The 23,022-nt window shown below is 35.9% G+C and overlaps 1 protein-coding gene across 1 annotated transcript in view; it reads left to right on the forward strand.

Moving 5' to 3' along the window:
• The first annotated feature begins 1,232 nt into the window (after nt 1–1,232).
• The window catches only part of CCDC102B (coiled-coil domain containing 102B), a 149,234-nt gene continuing 127,444 nt past the window's right edge, over nt 1,233–23,022 (forward strand). Inside the window, exon 1 of the mRNA XM_005861557.2 lies at nt 1,233–1,327. Coding sequence (XP_005861619.2) covers nt 1,257–1,327 — 71 coding nt within the window. The 5' untranslated portion in view covers nt 1,233–1,256. The remainder of the gene's footprint in view (nt 1,328–23,022) is intronic.

The following is a 23,022-nucleotide window of genomic DNA, read 5'->3' on the forward strand; positions in this document are numbered from 1 at the left end:
AAGGGAGTAGGTAGCAGATTAAATGGGCAGAGACAGTCACTTTGGTGCATTAAAGGGAGTAGGTAGCAGATTAAATGGGGCTCTTGGCTACAGAGACCTTTCAATCATTTGACCATGAAGGAGAGGAGCATGGTACCAACAAGGAAAATCACTGAAATAAACGTGAAGTTCAGTGGCATAAGTGAAATTTACCCAAGACTTTATGTGTTTCAAATATCCTGGGAACATCCAGACAAAAGGGCAAGTTCAACGAAAGGGGAGAGAGGATGGTTGCTAAGCCTATTCTCTGAGAAGATGGGGGAAGGCAGTCTCAGCAGCTTAGTTCACTTTCTACAGAATGGTCACCCTCTCTGCTGCGTCAGGAAAAAAGGAGAAAAGGATGGTGTTAAGTAAAAAGAGATGGCAAACATCTGATTCAGCTGAGAATAATCTTCCAAATTAAGAAGGGAAGAAGAAGAAAATAATTTAAAGACAGCAACTCCCTAACTTTCCAATACTGCTTTCATGCTCCTTATTTAGAAGGAGTATAGTGATTGTGTTTCTTCTGCCCCCTCTTTTTCTTTGGACATTCTGTGCTGTTAGTTTCACCCAGAGAAGCTTCTTTTTCTGTTGCCTCCCATCACTCTATCTATCAGAACACTTCCTGGCAGGGAAGTCTCTCCGTCTTTCTTCCCCGGGGAAAGGGGCCAGAGAGCTCTTGTCAGGGGTCCCGGAGACTGCCGCTCACAGTCCTGCCAGCATGACTGAAATCACAGCTTTTGACAGACAGTTTTTGCATCATGATTTGTATCCTCAAATATTTCATGACATATTTGTTTTCTTTTTTGGAGGGGCACAATCTAATAAAAATCAGATCAGACCAATGACACTTCCTTTTCTTTCTGTAATCTTAGCAGATAGACACCTTCTTTGGTCAGTTAATTTTATTTTTTTCTATTACTTTACAAGTTATGAGTATTGTTTTAGACAGTAAACAAACTTACAGATGAAGGGGTGGGTGTTTTCTCCCTTCTGCACTCACAGTACATAGTTTCAAATGGGCTGTATACAAGGCGTTGGAAAACTATCCTCAGTCAGGGAACACTGAAATGATTTCATTTTGGTTAGCTCGCTGTGATCCACAGAGGGTGTTGTGGTATTGGTTTTGATAAAACTTCACAACCAATGGGAATCTTTTTCGAGTTAGTGTGGAGTGGCCTTAAGGCTGGAAATAATCCTGTTGGCCAGGACCCCAGAGCCATACAGATGAGAAAGGGATGCAGGAAATTCTGTTGTTTACACGTGTCTGTAACACTGAGCCGCTAAAGCAGCCCAGCAAGCCCAGAGGGTAAGATGCTTAATAACCTTGTGGTTTTCTATTTAATTTTTATATTTTCCTGCTGGGGCAGAGCATGTGTTGTTCTCGGAGCAAAGGGAAGGACAGTTGCTTGTAAGATGCAGAATAAAACTACTGTAGGTCTGGGAAACAGAGGGACTTGGAGTTTCTGCTTAAAGTGGACTTGATTTCTTTCCTCCCTCTTCCATTTTCCCACCGTTGGTATTATGTACCCCGACATCTTATTGTACATTTCCTGTCTAAAAAGTAACTGTATACTAAACAAAACTCAGGTAAGAGTTTAAACTCTAAATTTAGACCATAATATGACATATTGACATTAAAACCCTGTTTTGTAGTTCCCAGTGGATATGAGTTAGTCAATGTGTTTGAAATAATCTATATTCTTAGAGGGGAAAAATAAATTTGTTATGTAAACCTTCATAATTTATGCTTCATGCACTTAGAGTTATTTTAATTTTGCTAGTCCTCCTGCTGAGCTCCTGTCATTGATAACAGAAAATAATTCAAACTTAGCACTAATATTGATTTCTTTATGTAAGTTACCTGGGTCGTGTGGAGGAAATAGGAACATAGAATAAAAGAATGAAACCCTGTACATTCTATAAAGGAAAGGGATGTTTAACTATATAGAAAATAATTATAGAACTGAAGGGGAAAGATCTCTGGAAACCATTGGGAAGTATTTGCTGGTGTTTGTTGCAAAAATAAATTATGAAATGACTGTAGAGTCAGTAAGTCTATTACATAGAAATAGAAGGGATATATTCTTAAACATGTAATTAGAAGCATGTAACACATGGCATTGAAATACACATGATATCTCTCTTGATAGTCTTCTTTACATCAACACCAGTTTTTCTATTTTCTAAAATCATGTAAATACACTTTTGCTAATATTTTTGTGGGATGGGGTATTGTTATAACTTTGATTAAATGTTTTGCTGTTAATCATTTTATTGTCAAATATACTCACATATACATGAAATATTTTTGAATTCTGACTTTTATCCATACTTTTACAAAAGCATTTGATTAAAGGCTAGTTATGCTAATATGTGTATGAGTTTTGTGATTTTGAAATATGATTTAAAATATCTGTGAATCTATTTGAATGATGTCTAAAATGCTTTATGTAAATTATTTTCCTTTTCAAAATGTCAACAAATAATTTTCTTATGAAATAACAGATCATGGAATGGTCTCTATTTTCCATTCTTCCTTTGTTTTCATTGGATTCAGTAACTGCTTGGTCACTGGAACAGAGTTCCTTGGTGCCTCATGATGGGTGTGACCTTGACATTTATGAGGGTTTTATCTAATTATTAGAGCCAAAAATGTGATGATAATAATTCTTTAAAGTTGAAAATGATCTCAGGCCACTTCTAGTTGGAGAAGTTTCCTATCTCTTTTGCTGGTATTACAAGGTCAATTGAAGTCTGCCAGGATGCCATAACCTTCCAAAATTCCCTCTACAGCAGATTTTAGAGAAACCTTAACGAAAAGTCCAGCTTTCTGTGCTGAGTCATGAGAAGTCAGTGGGACTTGGGTAATTACTGAAAAGAAAAATACTCTTTTGTTTTGTAAAAGTACTTGGAGCAGTGGGTTTGAGGCATGAATTAATATAAAGCAGGGAAGGGGTGGATGGATCATCCACCTCACTGGAGCATGAAAAAGTACACCTTTGTGAGTAGCAGACTTCGTGCTCAATAGATGGCAGAGTGGACAGAGCTGTGGAGCATCTAAAAATGCAGAGTAGCTTTGCCCTCTCTACAGTGGGGCAATTGCAAATTTCTGAAGAGATGGAGTCTTTGTTCCCCTGTTCTCCTCCTCCTCCTTCACTATCATCATTATTATCTTCTTCTTCATCACCACCTGCCAACACAGAGTGATGTTTAATACATACAAGATAATTTACATACATATCTGCAATTTTGAAAACTGTGCAGTAAAATGATCTTCATTTTACATATTATCTTCCTTTTCATAAAGGAGTCTGATGTTCAGAAATGTTAGATGATTTATTTAAAACCACAGAGAGAGTAAGTGCTGGAGACAGGATTCCAAGCAATGTCTTTCTGGCTCCAGAGCTATTTCTATTATGCTGCACTGGTATTTTAGGAATGTCAAGTCTGGCAGAAGTTAATCGGGATGGTTTGGAATGGGAGTCAGAGTAAGAAAGTGCAGGGAGGAGGGGGTTGAAACACAGGCCAAAGATCAACCCCAACACCTGCAAATCCACCCTAATCACAATTCTCTCAGGTGGTCCACTCTCCTTTGGGAGAAGAAAATAGAAACTGATACTGAAAATAAGCAGTTTTTACATGTAAAATTGGCTGATCCCATAATCAGCTCTTATGCTTTTTTAATTTTCTTGAATGTTGCATTCAAAGGATATCTTGAGATTTCTCAGAGGAAATATCATCACTGATTTTCATCAACTATTAGTTTTTCACAAATGAAATGCACGAGGTGACTGAAAATGACCCTGGGAACACTTTGGTTTTCTTTGTTTCTTTTTGATGTGTAATATGAATAAACGCTTAGTGACCACCCCTTCTTAAAATTATGGAAAGGCTCCATTATTATAAAAGTATCTCAAATTTTATTTCAATGGGTGAAGAGTATATATAAGATCTATGTTATTAATAGATAGTATGGTATATCCATAGTAAAAAGAATAGCACCTATTTATTCACTTTTCCCTCAGATATCCAAACCTTAAACATATTAAATTTACTTTTTTTTTCTAAACAGAATATAACTAGGATCTGGAATAGCATTCATTTCCTCTTTTATTCTTTTTCCCCCCAGTGTTTTCAATTAAACCACCTCATGTTATAATAATTTATTTTTGTGACTATGTAAATATTGGGCATTTATATGATATATAAAATGATATCTACACTGACATTGTAGAAATGTGCTGTCTACTCTTTTAGAAGCTTGCCATCATCTAAGTTTTACTGGAGTCATGTCTTTTTGCCATGCATCCAAACGATGAGGATAGTGAAAATGTAAAGATTCATCTTCTGAAAGTCATCAGTACTGAATCAGTAAGGACATTTCTCATTTTAAATACTTTGATCACTGACCTCATGACATTTTATTTTAATTAAGCAGGTCTAAGTTTTATTCTAAGATTGTATTTCATAGAGGGCCTTTTGTGTACCAGTGCCTGTCCTCAGTTTCCTGGCCAATTATAGGTGCTCAGTTGTGATTGATTGTGAGTGTGAGACCTTGTAAAAAGGAAAATTGGATGTTTTAGTGGAGGAAGTCAGCCCATCAAAGAGAATGTGGGTTGTGTTTAAGGTCATTCTGTTGAAGTCATAGCTCTGCAGATTATGGATTATTAATATTTTATATATTTAAAAAGTATATGAGTGGTTTATATTTAATGATATTTGCTAAGAATTGCTGTTATGTGTTGCAAAGATATGAAGATATTTGATGTTAAACTTCTGAGAGAAGTATTTTTTTTTTTTTTGGGTAGCTGGAATAAGAGATATCCTTAGTACTCAGTACAAAACATATGACCAGCCCTGGCCAGTGTGGCTCAATTGGTTGGGTGTCATCCCATGTACTGAAACATTGCTGGTTTGTTTCCTGGTCAGGGCACATGCCTTGGTTGGGGACTCGGTCACTGGTTTGGGGAGAACAGGAGGCAGTCAGTCTATGTCTCATTCTCACATTGATGATTCTCTTTCTTCCTCTCCCCCAAAATCAATTTTAAAATCTTTTTAAAAAAAATCAAACATATGACCATTGCAGAATAAATGGTATCTTATTGTAATGTTTGCCTTTAATTTGTAAAATTAAAACTTAAAAAAAATAGAAGTGAGTCCATTAGTCACTGGCCAGTGAGCATGTTTTTAGGCTGCAGTAACCCTTAAAAATGTCAGGTAAGGTAAAGTGGAAATATTTCAATGAAAAAGAGCCTGGGACAAATTTAGACTGTTTTTATGTAGAAATAATTTTGAGGAGTTTCCCTACAATCTTTCATTTCCTCCTTCAGTGAATTTAGGATTATGAAGGCATATGTTAAAAGTTGAATTTATGATGGTCTCAAGAGATTAAATGGATTTATTATTCAGCATTTACTTATGGATTCCTGTCTTCTTTTTCCTCAGCTTCTGGATGAGATGAAAATATAACTCATAAATGAAGAGTGAGAATTATAATTGTTTGGTGGAATAACACTTGGTGGGAAAGGAGAGGAGAGGGACATATGAAAGTGTCAGACAATCATGGAGTTTGATGTTCTGGAAGATTCTATCTGTAAGCTCTTCCTAATTAGGAGGTAGAGTAATCACAAGGATTTTCTAAGTGTTCATATATGCTTCTTGAACCTTCTTGTGGTCATAGTCAATGATGAGACTGAATTGCGCCCAAAATAAGCTCCTTAGGGTCTCTCTCATCATATTTCTGATGCTGCCCCAGTTTCTCTATTCTTTTGTTAATGACAAAGTTTAACTTATAAGACTTATGATTGTGTGCGTTGAAAACATTGGCTGTGGCAATGCCAGCATGTTACAAATGTATTCTAAAGATGTTGATGCTATATAAATGTACATCCTATCTTCTAAACTTTTTTTAAATTGATGTTTAGAGAGAGAGAAACATCAATGTGAGAGCAAAATATTGATTGGCTGCCTCCTGCATGCTCCCTACTGGGGATTGAGCCCACAACCTGGGCTTGTGCCAGAACTGGGAATCGAACTGACAACTTTTAGTTGCACAGGATGACGCCCAACCAACTGAGCCCCATGGGCCAGAGTTGTCTTCTAAGCTTTTGATGTGGGACTAAAATAAATTTGGTCTAATGGTGCAGATTGATGGGAGAAATTTAAGTATTTATGGAATTAAAGCAGGCTTCTCACAGAAAGCCAGGGCCTAACTCTAGCCAACAGCAAATTTCTGCTTCTAGATCTTACATTAGTATACTCACTTCAGGTGGGCATCACTGTCCACTCGTTGCTCTAAGTTGTATCATGGAGTAGGGTGTTCTCTGTATAAGTTAACAAAAATGGCACATTTCAGAAACCTAGATGTTAATCAGAAATAGTATCAAAGGTATAAGTAATACAGAGACCAACTCCCCTTTCTAAGTTTTCAGTCTCTTGAAACCTCTGATTCTCTTGTGTAATGGATACACATGTTTTTTTCTCTCTAATCCTCATCCATTTTTCTACACTGTTTCTAAACATTTGTGGCCAAGTAAGTGTAAATATTTGTCTTTTGTAGATAGAGCTATTCACGTGTGTGTGTGTGTGTGTGTGTGTGACTTAGATGTATGGAAGAATCAAGTTCCTGATCACAATCAAAATGGCAGTTAACCTCACTGAAAATTTTTTCTAGGGTAATCTTAAAAATTTATCACCATATGATTTTTTAAAGTCACCTTCTTTAGAGGAGCCTGACTTAACTTAGTAAAAATTGTCATACTTGCCCTTTTGGAGAAAAAGAATACTTCCAAGTCACTCTTTCTTGCAGGCTTTTTCCTTCAGCAGTGAATGCCTGCTATGTCTCAGACAATGGTCTAGCAATGGAAACAGAGATGTGAACAAAACTAAAAGGCTCCTTCTTTCATCAGGAATAAATTCTAGCGGGTGAAGCAATAGAATCCACCAGTTCTATAGTATCACATATTAAGTAATGATATGTGCTTGAAGAAAGAAAAGGCAAGTTAAGAAGGAATGGAGAATGTGTGTCCTTCTGCTATAATTAGAGAATTCCCCTCTGTCAGTTTGAAGGAAATAAGGAGTCTAACATGAGGAATCTTAGGGGGAAAAGTTAGAGGCCGGAGGAATAAATGGTAAGGGCTCAAATGAGGACAGTGTAGTCCCTTCAAGGAATGGCTAGAGGCTGGCAGCTGCAAGGAGTGAGGCAGGCCTGCTTTGAAGCTAATCCAGCTGCAGTTTTAAGGTAATATTTTTCTCAAAAGGTTCCCACACCCCAACTGTATGAATCTCAGATTCAGGGATCCTAGTTCCTGGGGGAGAGTTTGGAGAAGTAGCCCATTTCCATGTCTTGAGAACCTCATAGGACACAGTCATAAATTTTTCTTTTATTCTAAATCTGATGGAAAGTCATTTAAGTGTTTTGATCCTAAGAGTGACATAATAAGTTGAATTTTAAAAGGGTTACTCCAACTATGTTATAAAGAATACATTGAAGTAGAGAAAAGGTAGAAGCTGGGAGACCCAGTAAAGTACAGTAGTCCAGGCAAAAGATAAGGGGGTTTACACTGCGGAGAACAGTATGGAATTACCTCAAAAAATTTAAAATTGGTACGCCCATTTGACCCAGTCATCCCACTTCTAGGAATGTATCTTAAGAAATCTGGAATACTCATCAGAAAGAATATATGCACCCCTATGTCCATAGCAGTGCAATTTACAACAGCTAAGACTTGGAAAGAGCCTAAGTGCCCATTAGTAGATGAGTGGATAAAAAACTATGGTACATTTACACAATGCAATGCTATGCAGCAATAAAAAAGAGAGAACTATTACTGTTTGCAACAGCATGGATGGACCTGGAGAGTATTATGCTGAATGAAATAAGCAAGTCAGAGGAAAAGTATATAACCTCACTCATATGTGGAATATAATGAATCAAATAAACAAATGATAAAAAATAGACCCAGAGTCATAGAAGCATGAACAGACTATTGAACCTCAAAGGGAAGGCAGGGGAGGGAAGAAATCAACCAGTGAATGTCTATGCATATGTGCATAACCCATAAACACACACAATGGGGTGATGAGGGCCTGGGGATGGGAACGGGCTGGAAGAGGTTAATGGGGTAAAAAGGAGGACCTATGTAACACTTTTAACAATAAAGATTAAAAATACAAGATGAGGTGGTTTAAAGTAGATACTAAAGATGAAGCCTGTGAAATTGTGAACGTAGTTCCCCTTTCCCTGCCAGATTTGGCAGAATTCTCCAACAACCATGATGTTCAGTGTGAAAGAAAGAGGACTAAAGGATGATCTTTAGGCTTGATTTGAGAAACTGGAAAAATGAAATAGCCATTTTTTGCAGAGGGAAGACAGTGAGTGGGAGGAGCAGTTTAGATGGGGTTGGGGCAGTGGTCAAGAATTTGCTTTTGGACATATGAAATTTGAGGTGTCAATTAAATACTAAAGTGGTGGTTAAGTTGGCAGCTGGACACATGAGTCCAAGCTAAAGGAAGATCACAGACTGGAGAAATAATCAGCAAACAGGCAGCTTTCAAGGCAAAGGACTGGATGTGTTCAGAGGTGTTACCACTGGAGAATAGAGGAGGTGTGATGAGTCAGGGCTGGAGGCAGACCCAGCAAAGCAGAATGAGAAGCAGCAGTCAACAAGGTAGGAAGAGGACCATGAGAGAGGGGTCTCTCAGAAGCCAAATAAATGATTGCTTTTAGAAGGAGGAATAGCCAATTATGGAAAATGCTACTGATTGGTCAAGAAAGACATTAAATTTAGCAATGTAGAAGTCCTCGATTGTTTTTGTAGGCCTCAATATCGATAGATGTAGTTCAAGAGAGAACGGGATGGGGGAAAGTGACTCTTAAAGATATTTATTATAAAAAATGCCAGAGAAATGGGGTGGCCCCAGGAGCGGATTAGGATGGTATTTTGAGGTTGAAGGTGTTACATGCAGCATGCCCGTTTGCAGATGGGAATGGTGTAGGAGAGAGCTATACATGATTCAGTAGGAGAGAGAGGACAGTCACATCCATATATTTTGGTGTGATTGCTGCCTCACCACCTCTTCTGCATTACACGGCCATGTGGCAGGTAATGAACATGTCTTTCTCAGTTATATCTGAATGGAAGTGTATATTTGGTGTATATTTCCACTACCAAGAGAATGTATTTTTCAAGCAGATGTTTGCAAATAATGTTGTTAGTAATCATCTCAATTAGAAGTATAGATAGGAAGCTTCTGTAGAAACAGAACTATTGCCCCAAAACACTGAACATAATTTTAAAAATCAAAACATAGCCCTAGCTGATTTGGCTCAGTGGATAGAGCATTGGACTGCAGACTAAAGGGTCCCCTGTTCGATTCCCCTCAAGTGCATGTACCTTGGTTGCAGGCTCCTCCCTGGCCTGGGACTTCTGTCTTTCCCTCTCTCTCTCCCACTTTTCCTAAAAATCTATGGAAAAATATCCTCATGCCAGGATTAATGAAAAAAAAAATCAAAACAGATTAGAAGAAAACAAAATATTTTGGATATTTTAGAGTAGAGTTGTTCAATAGAAATATCATTCAAGTAACATTCATAATTTAGTGTTACATTAAAATGTTTAAAAATAGATGTGAAATTAATTTTAATAATATATTTTACTTAACCCAATTTATAAAAAACATTACTATTCCAATATGCCATCAATATGAAATTATCAATGAGCAATTTACATTTTCCTTTTCCTTACTTTGCCTAATTTACATTTATAGTACACCTCATTTCAGACTACTCTCATTTCAAGAGCTCAATAACTCCATCTGGCCAGTGACTAGCATATTGTATAGCATAGACTATAACACTCCAGAATGTAAACAATTACGAAGTATTCTCATAGCAACAATAGATGATCTTCAAGGCTTGCTTATCTCTTTGTAGTAAATGAAGGCATGTGTCTGAGTGACTTCACAAGGAACAGATTTACCCAGGTTTTCTGATTCTGACTCAGAGTTGTCTGGGTCCCACTACACCATTCTGATGTTGTTATAAGGATATAATTATGTTATATTGCTACTGAGAAGTATGAAAAATAGAATGTCTTGTGGAAGTAACTGGTACCAGGATGCTCTCTCCTGGATGTATTTTAAGAAAGCCTAATTGGTGTCAAACCGGCAATGATGAAACCCAATTCTAGGAATCCACACATTTCCTAGTTTGTTTGATTTGTAATAAATTAAATGAAAGATACAGATATAGGAGAGTGTAGAGAAAGAAGAAGTAAAAATAGAGTTTTGGAGGAAGATTTAAAATTGTGATTTAGTATAGGGATTACTTAGGAAAGAGTTTTTTTTAAAAAAAATATTTATACAGTTGGGAGAGTAAAAAACAAAACCAAACCAAATTTTCTGAAATGTATGAGTTGAAGACTCTGCAGTTTTCCTTGCAAGTCTTACATTTTCTATTTTTAGGGACTGGAAAGCCAGATCTTTTGAGAAATATAAACACTAGCTATTCACTTCCTGATATTTTGACATTTTTAATCCAATTTCTTTACTTGTTTCTACTAAGGAAATACAACACTATACCTTACAAGGAAAACAAACAGATGAAAACTGATTACAGATCAATTAGCAATTGTGTTAAGATCTCTGCTTTAAATTGCTTTTCACTTTAGTGTTATTTTCTCTGATGCCAAAGGACAACATCCAGAGATACCAACACTTAAAAAGATGATTGGAGAAGTCGGGAGACTCTGTGTCTAAACAAATTACTAATACATTTTGTCTAACATGAGAAAGTAGGGACAGGGAAAAAGTCTCATTAGCATGTATAGTAACTGGCTGTCATATCAAATCTAACATGTTTATATATATATATTTTTTTTTAAATATATTTTATTGATTTTTTACAGAGAGGAAGGGAGAGAGATAGAGAGTTAGAAACATCGATGAGAGAGAAACATCGATCAGCTGCCTCCTGCACATCTCCCACTGGGGATGTGCCCGCAATCCAGGTACATGCCCTTGACCGGAATCGAACCTGGGACCTTTCAGTCCGCAGGCCGAGGCTCTATCCACTGAGCCAAACTGGTTTCGGCCTAACATGTATATTTTAAAAGATTTCATGTCTTATTTCTTAAGACCCAAAACCTTATAAATGGAATTCTCCAGGTAAAATCAAGATTGTGGATCTCATTATTATGTGAAGTAGCTTAAGTATTGCACAGCCACCATATTTGTTTTTCAGGGGGAAGTTATTTTTCTCCAAATAATACATCTGAAAACTGATTGCTTGTTTTATTTTGCATTCAGGTTACAATAATTAGAATGAAGTATATATTGATATTATTTTAAACTTAGAAGAGTCCATAGAAATATAACAAGGCTATAAATTCAATAGGCCAGTGACAGAGATAAGAAGTCATCATTTTGTCTAAACATCAACATATTATTTATCAGCTGCTGTTCTGATAATTTTTGGTGATACGTATGTATAGGTTGATATTTCTCCTTATGTTACAGAGTCTAAGAATGTTCATTTTTTATATTTTTATTGATTTCAGAGAAGAAGGGAGAGGGATAGAGAGATAGAAACATCAATGATGAGAATCATTGATTGGCTGCCTCCTGCACGCCCCCTACTGAGGAGGATCGAGCCTGCAACCCAGGCATGTGCCCTTGGCCAGAATCGAACCTGGGACCCTTTAGTCTGCAGACAGATGCTCTATCCACTGAGCCAAACAGGCTAGGGCTAAGAATGTTCATTTTTTAACAATTCCATTGTTTCTCTTTTGCTGTTTCTACATTATTTTATTATGTTTTTCCTGAATATTAAAATGTTCTGTAGCAAGAGAAACAAATGATTTAATATCCTTATAGCATTTTAAATAAATATAGTACTATAAATGAGTGTACTTTTAATTATATACAAAATCAATTTTACATATTCCTTTTATATTTATTCTATTACTTTTTGAAAAGTTATGCTGTTCTTATTCAGAAGTTGGTGGCCTTGTGATTTCAAAGTAAATTAATCTTGTATTTTAAGAAAAAACATAATTATGAAACTTGGGTAGGTCCATATTCACTAATAATTTTATTTTCTCAACTTCCTCTGCAATTACATTTTTAAAGGCACATGATTCAAGGACTAAATCTGACCTGCAGTCATCTGGAGTATTCAAGGACTTCAGTGAACTCCTGCAGTATTGTGCTTTGAACACGTTGCCATGGCTGGGTGGAGGCAGCTGGTTTCCTGTTTAAAATATTTTTGAGAACTTTTAGAAAGTTCAGTTCACTCTCAGCCTAGAGTTTTTAAATAAAGGATGAAGAGTTGAACATGTGTAAATATTTATATTTGGGAGATTCATCAGAAATACGTGATCAAACTCCAAATATTAGGTTCATTTGTTTGTGTTGTGGTTTTTGCAATTCTGTTATTTCCAGTTCTTCCAACATGTTCAAAATAAATTGTTTTCATTCTTTCATAACAACATTTTTGTTCCATTTAACAATGCGAAGACATCTAGGTAATTGCTACAAGTGAATCTTTGGAGAAAAATAATTTAGTATCCATTTGAATTTCTGCATTAGAATGAACTTGTAATCAATGTATAAGCTCCATGAGGACAGACCTATACTGTAAATCTGTTTATTCATGGATGTGCCTCCAACCCAGGCAATAGGGTTTCTGGCACATAGAAGAAATCCAGTAGATATTTGTTTATAAATATGCCAGGTTCAAAAGTTAAGGAATGTTTATTCTTATTCTACTTTAGCGACATGAGGAAATTAGCAGACTTCAGTTTATATGCATGAATATGTTTTTAATAAAATGATAATATATTGTTTTACATGCATTTGCTGGTTTGTGTGTCTTCCACTTTGCCTTTATTTTACATGACTTGTTGCAATGATTTTAAACTGGATGAAAATAGAAGTAAAGACAAATGGAAATATATATGGTACTTTAAAAGTGTTTAAATTACTATTTTTAAATTAATTAAACAAGGCAGCCATTAGATGAAGGTGGCTCTAATGTTGGCAGCCTATCTAAACAACCCAAAATCTAAACCTGTAAATGGCTCAAGGTTATGAAATCTGAAACCTAAGGATAAGCAATCACAAACAGCCAAGTAGGCTTTTAGCTACAGCCAATCACTAATTTCCTTGCTTTGCTTCTGCCTTTTCTCTATGGAAGTCTTTCTTGAGACCCTGTGGATGGAGTACTCTTAACCACTTCTGGTTTGGCACTACAGATTTGAATCAATTTTTGCTCAAATAAACTCTTAAAAATTTTAATATGCTTCAGTTTATCTTTTAACACTATATGTGTACCACTACTTGTTTTTGATTATGTGTATTCTAGTTAATATAATAATTATTCAGTCAATTTTAGATATACAGGAGAAATGCATGAGAGTGTTCATTTTTTAATGGAGTGCATTGTGTACAGGGGACACTGGTTTAAAAAAAAGAAAAAAGAAAAAATCTAATACGACCAAAAATTTGGAAAGAGATAGTGAGCAGTGATTTTCAGATGGATTTGATTATTATCTACTAGGGGCCCAGTGCACAAATTCGTGCACCTTGAAAGGAACTATGGGCTGTGAGGCTGCAGTAGGTATAGGGGTGGGTCTCGGCCCATCGTCTGTGCCCCCGCCTGGCACCTCCTGCTGCAGCCCCTGTCCCCTGTCTGCCGGCAGCCCCGCTCCTGCCACCGCTGCTCCCACAAGCTGATGGTGCCGGCCCCGCTCGCACCCGCTGATGACACAGAGCGATTGGGGCCAGTGCCAGCAGTGGGTACAAGCGGGGTCGGTGCAGTCAGTGGGTGTGAGTGGTGGCGGCTGTCCCAAACACCCCTCAGGAGCAGGGAGAGGTAGAGAAGCCCCCAGGGGTGATCAGGGCCGGCAGCTGCCACTTGCACCCGCTGATGGCACTGAGCAATTGGAACCGGTGCCGGGCACTGGCAGTGGGTGCAAGGGGTGGCTCTGGCACTGGCTGCAGGTGCGAGTGGGGCCAGTGCAGTCAGTGGGTGTGAGCGGCAGCTGCTGCAGTCAGTGGGTGTGAGCGGCAGCTGCTGCCCTGATCTCCCCTCAGGAGCAGGGACAGGTGTAGAAGCCCTGAGGGGCGATCAGGGCTTGTAACTGCCACTTGTACCTGCTGACGGCGCTGAGCAATTGGGGCTGGTGTCGGGTGTTGGCAGTGGGTGTGAGCGGGGCTGGCTCCGGCAGCAGGTGTGAGTGCTGGGCGGGACTGTGGCTCACGGGAGCAAAGAATTTTCAGTAACCACCAGAGGCTCACCCCAATGACAGCGACCGGTGCCCTGCCTTAGTCTGGTGCTCCCGCTCACTTGCTCCTGTCCTGGCTGATGCCTGCCATGTTCTGTGCACACCCCCTGGTGGTCAGCGCACATCATAGCAACCAGTTGTTTGATTGTTCCAGTTGTTCTGCCGTTTGGTCTATTTGCATATTAGCCTTTTATTATATAGGATATCTCTGTGTTTTCTTAACCAAGGAAACCTTATTGGAGAACTTTCATAAATGGACAATCTGCATAAACATACTCAGCAGGTGATTAAGCCCTGTTCAGATGTAGGTATGCATCACACATATGACTTCTATCTGATTAAAATGAAAATGCAACAACAAAAATAGCCAAAGTAATTTGTTTTGCACTCTTACAATGTTATTAGGAAAAATTCCCCTGAACTGCCTTAATTTAGAAAACAAAATCTCTATTGATAGTGTGTCTTAGTTTGTATTACTTTTGAATGCTTCCTGAGGGCAGGATACTCTGGGTATTTGTAAATTTAGTGATTTATTTTAGAGAGACATTATTTTGAAGAATTTTCTTAATTAGGAAGACTAAATATAAAGCCACAGAGAGCTTCTGTGGAAACTTTCAAGAAAACAGTGCCCTTGTTGTGTAGATACAAAGCAAACTTTAAGAAAGGGAGTGATTTAGGCAGGTGGGAGGTTTTAAGACAGAGAGAGTGTTGCAAGGGATAGCCAAGGTGATTAAGTGATTGAAAGGAAGGCTGATGCGTGGTGAGATGGCAGGGATGACAGGTGATGATGGCCTTGGGGTTTCATAAGCATACAGACAGCAATGCCACTGTCATAGGCTGGAAGCGAGCTGAGTTAGGAAGTCAATGGTGGAACTGGAGGAGATGCATACTGAACTGAGTTTGGATTAATTCACTGAGCATGTTCACCTAAATAGAAAAAAGATTCAGTCACCAAATGTGGGTACCATTTAAGTTATCCATATTGAAAATAAATGTAAGATTCTCCTACTGATGTTGATGAGGTCAAACTTCCCTGAGGTCTGAGCATAACTATACTTATAGTGTTAGCTCTTCATCATTATATGATCATTGCTTAATCTTTTTTTGTTGTTGTTGTTAAATTCTCTACTACTGAAAATAAGGGGATTGTAAAAGCTGTAGGTCATGGTTGGATTTACAGGAAGGAAAATCAGCTTCTCATATTTTCAGTATTTTAGTGGGAAAATCTATTTTAATAATTTTATTTAAAAATCCACATGACAGTAGTATGTTAAATGGTCTTTGTTCTACCCTAGGAAAAGTGTTAAGTTTAAAAAATGTATTTCATGATAAAAATTTAAATGTTAACCAAAGCATTTATTTCAGCAGAAATTTTTTCAGATCCTTTGAGGTTTATAATCATTTAGAAATTGTGGTTCTTTGTGGTCACTGGATTATGGAAGTTATAAAGCAATAGAAAACAGTTTTCATGTGATTGTTTAATTTAAATAATAGAAAAGTATTTTAAAGAACATAATAATGTGTTTGAATTGTTAGGCTCTCTATATGTTGGAATTAAATATCTTTAGAACATAAGTTATGTATTTCAGATGTTGAGTATTAATTGAGTAGGTTGATGTTTTGACTAAATCAAGAGAATAAAGAAATTGACTAGTGAATATTCAGGAATTTTTTATTTTTAAAATATGAAACATAAGTATGTTAATTCAAGCTGGTACTTCTATAGTTTTTCATTGAAGAAGTATTTCTTCTGAAGAATTAACATGTAGGAGTATTATAACCCAAAGGAAATTGAATTATTTTGGTAATTCAAGACTAAAATCTCAGCTAGAATGAGAAATGAGACATTTAGGTGTCCAAGTAAAGGAAACTTGGAGATGCTGAAATGGAAAGGGAAGGAAAGGAGAGGAGGCCAGTGGTTAAGACTAGGGGAGATATAATAAGGATTTTGAACTTAATCCTAAGAATGGGAAAACAATTGAAAGGTTTTTAGAAAAGATAATAAAATAGAAAATATAAAAATATATATCTCCAGTTGTTGAGAGCTAAACGTTATCAGAAGGGAGACCAGTTGGAAATCTATTTCAGTAATCTAAAACGAGCTGACCCTACTTGGACTAAGGCGGCTGAGATGGAGAAAAGTGTACTCAGATAAAAACTCAGAGAGTAAAATGAGCAGGACTTGGTAAATGATTGGATGTAGGGGCTGATGGAGGATGATTAGTAAGGGAAGTCTTAATTTTGCTTACCCAAGCTGAAAGAATGGTGTTGACTTTTAATAATAGGCAAAAAGTGCAGGGAAGCCAGAGTTAATGTCCTACAGGATGAGAAATATGAAGAGCTCTCCCTAAACTCCCAGCAGCAGCAAAATTCATGCTTTCCATTACCACATAAATGCACACACATACACAAAGATAGTTTTCATTTCCAGCAAGCCTGAGGAGTCCAAATTAATAACATTAATTTGTTATGGCCCAATGGACACATATAAACATAATTGCATGCATATGCATTTTGGCAGTTGTCAACTCTATTTTAATTGAATGGTAACTTTAGTTCCCTCTAGATTCCTTAATTGAGTGTATTCTACATTCTAGTCACTGTGAGGACAAGGATAAATAAGATGCAACTTCTGCCCCCAAGCTCATAGACTGGTTGTAGAAACAAATATATTACAACTATCATGTTGTGTCATAAATCCAGAATAAAGTAGTTAACCAAAGCATGGAGCCACAGATGAAGGAGGAACAAACTGATCAGGAAGAAGAGTGTAGATAAATCATTTCTCAAGCTCATTCACCCTCCATTCCCATTACACACACACACACACACACACACACACACACAGACACACACACACACACACACACACACAAACACACACACGCAAGCAAGCAAATTGAGCTCCATTTTGGTTTCAACTAGTCTCTGCACTCAAAATGAAATCCATTGGACTCTGAAAAAAAATAAATAAGAATTCCAGAAAATTGTAAATAAAATAGTTTATGCATCAACATATTTTATAGGTATAAGATCTATGTCTTTTTATCTAGACTGTGTAGCTTACTATAAGTGTAAGTTCAGAGTTGATGACAAGACTGGAGCAGAATTGAGTGAGTCAACTTCTGCTGATACAGTCTCTGAAGTGTGTATCCTCTTTGGACAAGAACCAAGGAAAATCAGTTTGAGTTGTTTACTTCAATCTGTCATTTCATTTTCCCATAGCTTCAGATAATTTGGAAGTTGGATTGTTTATATTCCTATCTCTCGTTCTTTGTTTTATATTTGAGTGCTTTGTTTTCTAAATTTTATAAATCTCACTTTCCCTTGAATTTATTTGAGCAGGTATTTCACTGTCCAATGGAGGGATAGAAAATAGAATGAATTGTTCTATAAGCTGATTCTTAGGATAACATCCTCTATCTTCGTTGAAGATTTGGTGCTAGTAATTAGAAATGTGTGCACATTGGTTTCATAATGTGTATTTTTTTCATAATGTGTACTTTAATTTCAGCCACAAATTCCTGATGTACAGAAAGGAAATTTTATGTAGTAAAAAGAATCATAAAATAGTAGCTACCATTTATTGAATGTCTATATTGTGCCTGGATATCTATATCTGTATCTATATCTATCTATCTATCTCTATCTCTATCTCTATCTCTATCTCTATCTCTATCTCTAGCTCCATGTCCATCTCTATCTCTATCTCTATCTCTATCTCTGTCTCTGTCTCTATCTCTCTCTATAGATATACATATATGAATATATTATATTATCATTAATATACATGTATATTAACATATAATATATTAATTACTATATGATTATATATTGTGTGTTATGATGAATATACTGCTTATAGTAACATACATAATCTATTATAATATATGCCACTCAGTATATATAATATAATATAATATAATGTAATATAATATAATATAACATAACATAATAGCATTGCATTCTTAAAGCTAACTTATGAGGTAGGTGTTATCACTCTGGGTTTATTGTTAAAACTGAGTCTGGGAAAAGTTAACTTCTCTAAGGTCTCACACCTTGGAAGGTAAATGAAATCCCTTTCACTATACCCTTTTCCTCTTTTCTTTTCACTTTTCGGATTAACAAAAGAAATTGCAACTTTTTAAGATCAGTAATAATGGCTAAAAGCAGCAGTAAATAGAGAAAAAAATCAGTTTGTCTGACATTAATGTATAACAAAATGAGAAATAAAATGTTTTTGCAATCAAGTTAACTTCTGGTATGATTAACAAGATGTGCTTGCCTGCTCTGTTGTTTTATATTTTGAGAGAAAAAAAAGCTGTGAGTCGTATTCAAGCCAGAACAGTCCCAAGGTAATCAGAGCACTTACTCCTTTGCTGCTTAGGAAAAATAATGTTATTTTCCATTTATTTTACTGGTAGGCGATATCTGCTGTTATAAAACATTACATTGTTTTTCTATTTTTTATTTTAGTTTATTATTACTTTTATGAAATGCTTAATTGACATGATTATATTTGTCTGAGACTTCTTTTGACTTGTAATGGTACAAATAATCTGAAAGCATAAAAGACATTTTAATATAGGTTTGTTTTCTGGATTTTATGCAACAGAACTCAGTGGGAGACGTGGGACTCTGAGGTCAGATGTTTCATGCTGCCAAAGATTATTTGAAATTTAAAAGCAGATCTGGCTTTCATAAGCATAATGAACAAGCGGAACTCAACATTTGAATTTAGTTCTCTTCCAAAATATTACTTACTTTCTTTTTCACATTTTCCATTTTAATTTTAGCATTTGAATAACAAACTAATTATCTTGATTCTGTTCTTATGTGTCCCAATTTTTTTTGAAAATGGAAAAATGTTGAAAGGCGATGGGGGAAATGGTTGGGTTTGTTTTTCCCCTCAAGTCCAATTATCTTTGTTTTGCCAATGCTCATTATTTTGAAGCATGCTCAGAGATTTTTTGGTTATGTTGTTAAATTAAACATTTTTATAAATGCAAGAAAGATAACTGCATGTTTTCAAGCAAATGGTCATGTGTTCATATGCATGTGTGTGTGTATGTGTGTGTGTATGTATGTGTGTGTGTGTAGAAACAAACAAGACAATTGATTACTTTTCATAAGACTTGTTAAGGGCTTTACATGTCATTTGTTTGTTGAGACTTCATTTCCATTAAGAGAGGCATAGTTGATCATGAAATTCTGATAATGTGAGCATAATTGTTTTCTTGAGCACTAATTTCATAAGGAAATATCTGAAGAATTGAATCTGGGTAGTTGGGTAACTAAAATAGGAATCAACAATAGTGAATTATGATATATACCATACATTTCCCTATATTAAAGAGACATGATTAGAGGGTAAAGAGTAATATAAATTTAATATATATATATAATCAAATTTTATTGGAATTAAACACAGTAAATTTACTGGACATTTTTGTATTTCATGCCCATTTAAAATCTATATACTAGACCACACTGTTTCACTATAAGTAACTGGGAAACCCAGAGTTCAGACGAGGTCAGTCTTTTCACGGGGCAGTCCTCCTTTCAAGCAGAGTTGATTGAACTGCAATTTGCTGAGAACTATGAGCTGTATTGAGGATGTATAACTACAGTCCACGTTATTCTCCCCCTTGAGTGGTTGAAAAGTTTTTAGTCACATGTTAATACTTTGTCCTCAGCCCCAAGCAGAGGGGCTTTCCCCCGTTCTCTCTGACCCCTGCGTTCTGTACTTCCATTAGAGCACACGTCGCTATATTGTGATAATATTCTCTTTATCACATCTGATCTTTTGCTTGATCTGGATGGATGCACTGTTTGTAAGGACTGCACCTAGCAAACTGGCTGCTTTCTGATTATCTAAGTGATGGGCTCCCATGCACATGGCTTCTGGAAAGGGAACAAATGATGATTAGTTATGAATAATGCTCGCTATTCTGTTTGGAAATCTTTCTAAATGCAAGATTTCCAAACAGAATAGCGAGCATTCTAAATGCAAGGTAATGAGAGATTTCTCTTAGTTAATTTCTAGGAGCTCCATTGTTTTGTCTCACACCCTATTTGGAAGTGAGCTTTTTAGATGGTGTGATGCAGCAATTAGTTCCATGTGGATATATGGTTGAGCCAGCATCTTTGTTGAAAAGGGGAAAAATAATTCTCCATACTGACCTGTCATAATCAGGGAGCACAGAGGTGTGGGTCTGTGTTTGGACTCAATTTTCTTCCATTAGTCTATGGTCTCTCCTTATGCCAGTACTTCATGGTTTTAATTATTATAGTTTTATAGCAGGTTCTGTAATTCCTCTAACATTGTTCTTCTTTAGCATTTTGTTGTTTATTTTTGAAACTTGGCATTTCCAAATGAGGGCTATAGTCAACCTGTTAATTTCCACAAAATAAACCTTCCTAGGTTTTTACTGGAATTACAGGTTGAGTTGGGTGAAGTTGTAATCTTTACAATTTTGAGGTCTCCAGTATATAAACATGATATATTGCTACATTAATTTAGTTGTTATTTCTCTCACTAACATTGTAGTTTATACAACATAAATTTATCCATATTCTATAAATCCCTAACCATTTTGATGTATTTGATGCTATCATAATATAGTTTTGATGCTATATAATATTGGGTTTAAAATTTGATAACTGATAAGTATTTGTTTCTAGAATACAGAAGTATACCTGATTGTGTATATTGACTTTATATCCAAAACACTTACTAACTTGACTGTTCTAATAGTCCATGAAATGATTTGAATTTTTTAGTGACAAATCATACTGTAGGAAAATGAGTGTTTTCTTTCTTCCTATTTATCAGGTGTTTTGGGCTCCAGAATTTAAAAACAAATAAAAACCTCTCTACTATCTAATATATAGACTCACTATTATTTATTACAGAGTTACATTGTAAAGATTGACATTTTAAATGTCGGGTACAGATATTTCAAAATAGTAGGAGAAGGTTCAGCTTACTCGGTATTAGAGTGGAAATCTCATTTGTCTTTGGGGTGGTTGAATTCCCTGTCAAATGTTTTGTGTTATGGAAACTGCAAATGTGTTTGGTTAAATTCTTTACCCTTAAGCTTTAGACTCAAGAATAATTTAAAGGAAATTCCATCCATATGTTTATAATTTAATATGTTAGGCTGATTTTTCCTTCTATTTTTTATATTTGATGTATAAGAACTCTCTTGAGCTGCTTCTTTCAGGGATCTTTTGGCGAGATTAAGTCACAAACCAAAAATTTCAGTTTGGAATCCAACATACATCAATGATGTGTGGATTCTGCAAAATACCAATAAGTTTTCTTATTTTGAATCTAAATGCCATAAATACAGAGTTGGAAATTACTCCGTGGCATTGAAGGACAGTGAAAATAATTCTGATTAGTGTTAACTCAGAGTCAATAAATTTTCTTATTATTAAATTGTAATATACTTTGGAAAATTGTTAGTATTCTTAGTAATTCTATAAAATATCCTTCTTTTACCATTTACTATTTTATGAGAGTCAATGTTCAATGAATTATTTCAACCATACATTTTCATTTACTTCATGAGATCTGTCAAACAATTTCTAAATGTCTAGTCTTTTCATTTCTAGGCCCCCTTCTTTTCTATCATAGCATAAACCATGTTTAGCAAACATGTACAACTTGGATATAAATATGTAATATTGTATGTTAGTGATTATTAATTTATGGTCTGCAATGCAATGATCATTTATTGAGAACTTGATTATCCTATGCAGACACTTTATATTTTTTTGAGCCTGAAAAAGACATTATAAGTATGTGACATGAACCTTGGAAACAATAATGACACATAGAAATTCATATCCCAAGTACGTTGAAAGTAACTATGATTCCCCTTACATCTTTGTTTGCTCCTGTATAATTATAGTGAAAATGGATCAAACAGAAAAGTGATTTGACATGGAGGAATTATTTTCTTTGAGTACTGCCGACATTTCTATATATACACAAGTGTTTAGCTAGCTTAGTCTTCTAAATAATAATATTAAAGTCATATGCAACCAGGCTAAAAAGCATGTGTGTACTATGTGTATATGTATACATATACATTTCATACACATACATATATATGTGTATATACATACAAATACCTGTGTGGTATTTATATTTTGAGGTGGCTTGGGAAGGCACTTTAAGAGTACTGAGACCTAATTCCTTAATTTCCCTCTTTTGAACAAGCAATTTAATGTAATGTTCATGAAGAAAAGTTGTATTTCAGCTTTCTTGTTTTGAGGCCAAAAACGTGAGAACAGGGCATGGCATGTTGGTGGTCCCTACCATCTTTGTCCAGTCTTCCTGGACTTTAGATTTTTCTTTTACAAGAGACACCAGAAGTTGGTATCAGCTGCTAATTTCTGTAGTTTTCTGGATGGTGTTATGGGTTGAAACTAAATTCTTCCCCTCAGGCCTCCACCTCCCTAAATTAAAGGGCAATGAGACCATATACTTTGTTGAGACGTTTGGGTCAGGACACTGGCATTTCTCCTAAACATTGGAGAGAGAAACAATTTGGCATAGTGATAATAGCTCTGAACTTTGAGATGAAAGATCTGAATTAAGCCCTGTTTTTGTCACTTATCAGGTTTTCTGACATTGGTCCAGGTACCCATACCTACCTAATAGAATTTCTGTAAGCATTATGCAAAATGTGCATTAAAAGTATCA

Source organism: Myotis brandtii, unplaced genomic scaffold, assembly GCF_000412655.1.
Source record: "Myotis brandtii unplaced genomic scaffold, ASM41265v1 scaffold154, whole genome shotgun sequence".
NCBI lineage: Eukaryota > Metazoa > Chordata > Mammalia > Chiroptera > Vespertilionidae > Myotis > Myotis brandtii.